The sequence below is a fragment of the Vigna umbellata genome, chromosome 7 (assembly GCF_029865625.1).
Source record: "Vigna umbellata cultivar VRB3 chromosome 7, Vumbellata_1.0, whole genome shotgun sequence".
NCBI lineage: Eukaryota > Viridiplantae > Streptophyta > Magnoliopsida > Fabales > Fabaceae > Vigna > Vigna umbellata.
Window position 1 is genome coordinate 38,461,814 of NC_142171.1, and position 8,583 is coordinate 38,470,396.

The 8,583-nt window shown below is 29.7% G+C and overlaps 1 protein-coding gene across 1 annotated transcript; it reads left to right on the forward strand.

Moving 5' to 3' along the window:
- The first annotated feature begins 7,256 nt into the window (after window positions 1–7,256).
- LOC148195943 (transcription factor bHLH131-like) lies at window positions 7,257–8,488 on the forward strand. Its single transcript, XM_088093915.1, has 3 exons — window positions 7,257–7,274; window positions 7,364–7,594; window positions 7,869–8,488. Exons 1-3 carry the CDS (start codon window positions 7,257–7,259, stop codon window positions 8,271–8,273), a joined length of 654 nt encoding a protein of 217 aa, XP_087950041.1. The 3' UTR covers window positions 8,274–8,488.
- The last annotated feature ends 95 nt before the right edge of the window (window positions 8,489–8,583 follow it).

Genomic DNA, 8,583 nt, shown 5'->3' on the forward strand with positions numbered 1-8,583 from the left:
CCCAAGAGTTTAAAAAGTCACTTTTTGACTCCATTTAGACGTCTGATCCTGCCACTCCAACTTCTAAAGCACTTTAGACGTCTGTTATTGGGGAAATCGACGTCTAAATCCATAGTCCAAGAATTTAAAAAGTCACTTTTTGACTCCATTTAGACGTCTAATCCCGCCACTCCGATTTCTAAAGCACTTTAGACGTTTGTTATTGGGGGAACCGACGTCTAAATACACAACCCAGAAATTTAAAAAGTCACTTTTTGACTCCATTTAGACGTATGATCCCGCCACTCTGACTTCTAAAGCACTTTAGACATCTGTTATTGGGAGAACCGACGTCTAAATGTCGGCATTAAAACATCGCGAATGCGAGACAACCGTTACGCCCACTCATTGTTCATCATCTTCGTCGCGTTTTCTCTTTACGGGTTACGCTTTTCAGGTTTGTTTTCTCACTTTTACACCGTTTTAAATTAATTTTACTCCGATTACATCACTCTTTGATGCATTATCTTTAATTTGAACCGATTAAAATGTGTTTTCGTTGGGTTTTGGTGTAGTTATTCTCGTGTCCTTGGGAGGCGTTCTTCGGCGGCGATTTCTTGCGTTTTGGACTCCTCCAATTCCCTCCACTACGTTTTTAAAACCATCCAATAAAAAAAATGTACAATACATTCTCTTCAACTAAAATATAAAGTTGTAAACTCAAATCACCATGAGTCAGGAGCAACCTCAGAGACGTCTGACCTGTATGGATCAGACGTCTATATAGACGTATGACCTATATAGGTCTGACGTCTATATAGACGTCTGACCTATATAGGTCTAACGTCTATGTAGACGTTTGGCCTATATAGGTCCGACGTCTATAGAGAGGTCTAAACTAAAGGGTCTGACGTCTCATTAATGTCACCCATATAGACGTCTGACAAAGATCAGACATTAAAAGCCCAAAATACCAAACATCTAAAGTCCTTTATGCACTAGTGAGTTGAGTATTTTCGAATTTTTAGTTGTCTTTCTCATGTTTATATTTCTGATAAAAAGAGAATTAAGTTAGATTATAAGAGCCTAGAATGTGTATCTTAAATTATATTAATTTAAGAATTGGTTCATGTAATTTAAAGTATAACTTTGATGTAAAGATTCTAATGTGATGATTATTAGAATATAAGGTAAAAAGTTATAGGAATTATTTTAGAGTTATTAAAATTAATTCCTCTCTTCTCACTTCAATAAAAGGACATATTTGTATTTTATTAAAATTGGTTAAAAAATGTTTTACTTCTGTTGACCCGTTAACTTTTTGAAAAGTAAAGAAAAAAAACTATGACTTTGATAGAGAAAAATATCTTTGGCAATTTCTATATCATCAAGAAAGCATCAAAGAGGAGGAGTAAGAGAAGGGAGAACAATGACAGGAAAGAACTAAGAGAAGGGAGAACAATGACAGGAAAGAACTAAGAGAAGGGAGAACAATGTCAGGAAAGAACTAACAGAAGGGAGAACAATTGACAGGAAAGAACTATACAATGGATCCAGGTAAGTCCTTTTCTATTATGTGTGTGAGAATAGTGAGAAGCGTGAAATTCAAGATCCTGTTTTCATTTAATTGAAATCATAAAAATTACTTACAGTGTATTGTTAAGAGTTAGTGATAAGTTAAAGCATATATGCTATATGATCCAATATCTAAAAAAGTTTTCATAAGTCGAGATTTTTTTTGATGAAAATAGTTTTTGGGAATGGAATTAGAAATATGAGAAAGAAATTAAGTGTTAATTAGAATGAAATGATCATGAAAATGGAATTGACGAGCCCAATTTGGATGAAGTGATAGGAGAACCTGCATTTGATGTTGGTGAAAGAGAAGAGCGTTATTTGGATTCTTTGAGTGGAGATGTTACTTCAACCTCCAATAAGGGAAGAAATAGGAAACAACTTGATTGGAAGAAGGATTATGTGTTTGGAAAGAGCCTTTTTCGTAGAAAAGAATGAAGTTCATTTGGCGATGTCTACAATTGATGATCCAATCCATTTTGAAGAAGCTATTAAAAGTGAGAAGGGGAGGAAAGAAATGGATGTTGAAATGGAAGCAATAAATAGAAATAACACATGGGATCAAGTATATTGGGTGATTTGTAGTATAACTGGAAATGGATGACATAGAATATAAAACGGAGTCGATATATGAAAACAGAGTAAAATACTTCGTAAAAGAGTTTAGATTTGAAAATGATTGACTTCCAAATAATGAAAACGTGTTGAAGTTTTCCACCATTTTGTCCCTCTCTTATAATGGCTTTGTTATTAAATATGAAGTTACAAGTAATCATGTCCTAGGAGTTTTCTTTGAATATAATTCTAGATTCATTCCTAACACTTAGAGTCTAAGATTTTTAAACTTCAATATGATTCCTTAGTGACTACTTAAATGGATCACATGCATTAAAGTCAAGACTCTATAGTTAGCTACAACCTTAGATCTAACAAGTATAGACCAAATTACAAATAGTACCAAATACAAGAGAGTTTCAAAGGGTTACATCTCACTTCAACAATTAAGAGATTTAGCTCTTCATAATGGATGGGAAGAATTTAATACAAGGAAGAAATTTCATCCCCTAACCCTCTAATAATATTCTTTAAAGTACAAAGGAAGTGTGTATGAGAAAAACTCTCTAAAGTCTTTCTCTAAATATGTCTAGCTTTAAATACGTTTAGAAGTCCCTTTAAAACAGATGAGCAAATCTTTTTTTATAAACATTCCAAAGTGTGGCTTCAATGATGGTATCATGGTTACAGATGTGAAGTTTGGTACCAAGGTAGGTTTCTTCTGTAGCTCAAGTCTCATGCTTTTGTACTGAGATAAATTGTAGGAGTCTTCGTGGCTTTAGTCTCATGTTTAGTGCTTAATAAATTAATTATAATATTAGTAAAGTTGTATTTTTTATTTAATTTAAATTTTATTGTAAAAATATTAGTTAGAGTTATTATTATTGTAAAATGTCATAAATATGATTAATAATAAAAATTTTGTTATATGAATAATAATATTATTAATATTAATTTTATTAGTATAACTACTATTAAATTTTAAAAAAACATATTTAAATTTTTTTAATGTTTTAATTTTTATAGTGTACTAAATAATAGATAAATTAATAAAAATATAAAGTATAAAAAAAACAGGAGAAAAAAAAATTCTTTTCGATAAATATTATTATAACTTATTACGCCAAATTTCATGAAAGCATGTTACAATATTTCCACGATATAAATGGGTATTAGTATTTAGAAGTTTAGGTTTTATACATTCAGACCAAACAACATTTACATCTTCAAGTTCGTTCTATTATTATTTAGATGATGAATTGGTAGTTTGGTTTAAATTATTCAAAACCTTCAATTGAATCAACAAAATACATATATGCCTATTGTTGCATCGTAATTTTACTTTGCATTAATGTGTTTTATTATCATAAATGTATAGAATTATGAACATACATTATCTACCAATTTCAAAAGCAAGTTCCTTATTATTATATGTTAAATAAGTGCTTTAAAAAATCGCCTAAGTTTCCACTTTTTTTATAAAATAGAATAGGTTATAAGTTTCATTCATTATAAAATTATCATTTTAGTTAATTCTTAAATATCTGTATAGTAAGATTCTTTAAAATATTATAAATTACAAATTAAATTATATGTATTTTATATTAATTATAAATTAATTTTTAGTTGGTTTTTGTTATTTTTAACTTAATTATAAAGGTGAGATTCAAATATCAATTTATAAAGATCTAACTTGGTCTAACTTCATTTGAGGTTAACATAATCTAACTTTTACATGACTTAAATTTAATTTGACTATACATTTTTTAACTTAGATCCAATTTAATTTAAGTTCAATCTATTAGTTGGGCAACTTGACTTCAACATGTTTGAGGTTAACTCAACTTAATCATGTCTGACTTGAGCTTGATCTAATATGGCTCACTCTAATTTAAGTTAGATTTAACCCAACCTGATATGAGCTTAATAGAGATCAATCCATACTTTTGCACTTGACCCAACACAATCTCCTATTGACCTTACTCGTACTAATTCAATTTAACTTGACATAGGTTTAATCCAGTTTGATTTGGATGGTCAACCCAACTTGTTTGGGCCTAGTTTGACCTTGCTTGGCTAGGGTAGCTTTGCATGACTTGGACAAACTTTACCCTTTTCGGACTATAGCCAAATTAGTTTAGGCTTAACTTGACTCAGTTTTACTTAAAATAGGCCAACTTGATATGATCTTAGTCCAACTCAACTCACCTTGACTATGCTAATAAAAATCTAACATGGGCATAATTTAACATGGGCATAATCTAACTTAACCTAACATAAGAATAACTCAATATTACTCAACATGAGTTTAACTTGAGTTGAGTTCATCTCTCAAACATACTTGAGATTACTCAATTTAGACTTGACCTAACTTGTCTCAACATACATGGACCATATCTAACTTAGCATGATTAACATTTGGCTCGAACTAAGCCCAAGTTGAAAGCCCAACTCGACCTAACTTGAGTCCAATTCAACTTGGTGTGACCTTAGTTAGACTCATCTTAACTCTACTTAACTTGGAGTAACTTAATTTGTTTCGTATTAGCTTAATTGAACTCATCCCAAATCAATTTAACTTAAATTTGACTCGATTTGATATAGTCTAGACCTATCTTAACTAACTTAATATGGTTCTATAACATAACTCGACATAATCTAGATTCATCTCAACTTACTAAATATAATTTAGATTCATTTTAACTTATTAGACATCGTCTTCACTTAACTTAATTTAACCTTAATCCAATGTAATCTACCACCTTAAACTTGGATTCAGATGAAGCAAATATTTTAAATAAATATTTTTTATTTTTAAATATAGTTTGACTTTAAAAAATAATCTAGAAGTTAAGTATCGAATTGTGAAAACTTGTGTCATATACTTTTTTATTATATAAGTTTTTTCCTCTCTAGATTTTTTGGCCTTATGTAAAGACCAAAACTTTAGGGATTTAACCAAATTCACATCTCATACACTAAAATTTCCAGTTATTTTTCATGCTCGTAATGAAATATACTCTTTAAAAGTACATTACTCTATTATTTAAAAAAAAAGCCATTATCTCCTATCTAGTGTTAGGATTTTTTAACCATATGTATTTTCGGTTTGTAGAGATATTATTTCATGCAGATTAAAGGTACGACACTTAAATTAGACACGATTCTAATGTAAATGTACAAGTTTTATATTAATTAAATAAATTTATAATATATAATTTTTTTATTAACAAAATGAATACTACATAAATCTTTAATAAATCTTTTACAACTCACTGTAAACTGTATATTATAATTTATAATAAAATGATATTATAAAATAACTCACACTATAATAAAAATTGATATTATCGGCATTCAAACGTCCGTTGGTAAAATTGATGTCGGTAATATCGATGAAAAAATATATATGTAATTATCGACGAAAACGTTCGTCAATAAATTCACAGGTAAATGAGACATTCATTACTATCCTTTTTACTGATGGATTTACTGATAACTTTTTTATCGGTAAGTCAAATTATCGACGAATTTTTTGTCAATAATCATTTATCGACGGATTTATCGATGAACTTTTTTGTTAATCAGTGTAATATGCATTATCGACAAATTTACCAATAAAAAAATTCGCAGATAAATTTAATATGCATTATTGATGAACTTTCCATTGATAAAATTCGTCAGTCATGATTCTATCAATAACAAAAAAAATTGAAATTCGTCGATAAAATTTGTCGGTAAATCAAATTTACCTACGAAAACATATTTGCCGATAAAAATCCATCGATAATTTCAAGATTTTTTTGTAATACATCATCAACATATGTTATGTATTAAAGGAATATGTAGATATCTTCTCTTTATTTTTATTTTTTTTAATTAAATATTCTTAATTGTGAATTTTCATAATTGATTCTTTAATAAAATAAGTAATTTTATTAAGTGGTTATTTCCTAATATTTTAAGATTCTGAAATTAAAAGAAAACACAATAAAATGAAATAACAAAAGAGAGAGAAAGCAAGAAAGACAGCAAAAGACTTACTGACCCAACGTTTCAGATTTTGAGTCTAACAAATGCTTCAGTGCAAGAATCATTGTCAAGTATAATATGCTGCAAATAAAGTAACCACACCACCCTCATAACTAGTTACAGATACACTCATATAGTGAGTTGGATAGTTTCTTTAAAATCAAGTTATTATATTAATATATAGATTGTTCACTTAATACTGGAGTTAATTTATTAGCAGAATAAATTTATCAAGTTTCATGGTCCTTCAAGTTGTAAAAGAAATTAAGTTTTTTTTTCTTTTTATCTATAACTCTATACAAAGATATGTAATTTTTTAACCATTTTTTATTTGGTAATTTTAACCTATAATAATTTTCTTCAGTGCAAGAAATAAAATATGTAAGAATTAGTATACAATTGTATTGACGTGACAAATTAAAAAAATTTATTTCCAAATTCACTCTCGTTTACCTTTAAATTCACTCAAATAAATGACAAAAAAATTTATCTTCAAATCCTCTCAAATCTCTTCAAATCCACTCCCTCAAATCCACTCAAAAGAACAGGACCTTAATGACATAATTTTATCTATTAATAAATGAAAATAATATTTTTTATTTAATACGTAATGGTGCAATTTCTCTTTCAAAATATAATTAGGTAACTTTTTCACTTAAAATAATTAACATACACATTTTTTCGTGAATTTTTAAATAATATTTTAAAATCACACTTTTAAAGCTACATTATTTGAATTTAAAAAATGAAAATAAATGTTCCCCTAATCTATAAAATCTTTGAATGCTTCTCAAAAGCAATAAATTTACTCAAAAAGATACACGGATCTTACAGTGGGATATTAAGAATCTTAACATTAAATTTTATATCATACCTGTTTTAAATTCTGATGATGCTGTGATTATTTTCTAATTTGCTATTATTAGAAGGAAATTTTTGCATTATCTTATTAAATTGAAAAAATATGTTTTGAGCATGCCATTACACCATTAAAGAAGATCCATTCTCTTCTTATAAGAAAGTTGTGAGCAAAGGCAAAACTTGTAGCAATCTTTTTGTTTTCTTGGCTCTCTTTGCATACAACCTTCCATAGGAGGGAAAATCAGTTAAATTCCATGGTTTTCCTTCTACAGGTAACAAAGTTATTACATGTTCAAAATTGTCTGTAGGTAAATTAAAATCGGTTTTTCTTTCTTTTGGTTTACTGAAATAATTAGTACAGGGCATGAAACATCTTCGAAGTTACTATAACTCAGAAGCTCAAATGATAAGAGGTGGGTTTCCTCAGCCATTCATCTCTAGGACATACCAAACCAGTTTCTTGAAGCAAAGATCAAAGACAGAGATAAAAGTTGTAGCCGCAAAGAAACACAGTGAAGCTGAAAAGAGACGTAGAATGAGAATCAATGGTCAATATGAAACCCTCCGAACTATCCTTCCCAACTTGATCAAAGTAAGTATCAAACCTTGTGAAACTGAAAATTCCTACATTTATTTCAGATATGTTTTTCATTCATAAATAATTTCCAAACAGTTAGTCTTATTCCCTTTAAAAGTCACGTGATAAAGACATTACAATTTGAGGAGACAAAAAATAGCTTGTGGAAATATTTTAGAAGATTAAAAAGATGTTTGTGGGCCTATTTATAAGTTGCCAGATTACAATTCTGTCATTTTTAATTTATTTATACAAGCATGGTGAATTAGATTTTGTTATGAACCATCAGAAGGACAAGGCATCGGTGTTGGCAGAGACTATCAAGCAAGTGAAGGAGCTGAAGAAAAAAGTATCAAAAGTGGAACAAGAGAGTTGTGGTAGCTCATCAAAGGATGTTGTTAAGTTTCCTAGTGGGGCAGACAGGTTGAGGTTGGAAAAATGTAATAATGAGGAGGACCTAGTGAAGGCCACATTGAGTTGCGAGGATAGTATGGGATTGATGTCTGCAATATCAAGGGCAATGGGATCAGTGAAAACCAAAGTGGTGAAGGCTGAGATAGTGAGTGTGGGAGGGAGAAACAGAAGTGTGTTGTGGGTGCAAGGTCTTGGGAATGATCGTATGGGGATGCTCAAGAGCTCTTTGAAGATTGCCATGCACAAGCCAGCCTTTAAGATGCGCCGTTCTACTCACTAAATCTCTGTTCTTCATTCTGACTTCTAATGATGGAGGAATGTTGACTCAGTTAGGAGCTATAACAAGGACTAGTAACAATATTTATGGTTTTGAGGGTTGTAGAATAATAATGACATTAGGAGCTTTGTGAAACTCATGGCTTTCTCACGTTTAGGATTACTTGAAAGAAAAATTTAGTTTTTACAATTTAGTGTGTGTACGAATGTTATGTCCCACTCTTCATATAAAGTATATGATAATGTGACGGGTTAATATGTAATGTGTTTGACAAGGGATATGGAAGCCTCAAGTTTTCACTATTGCGGATGGA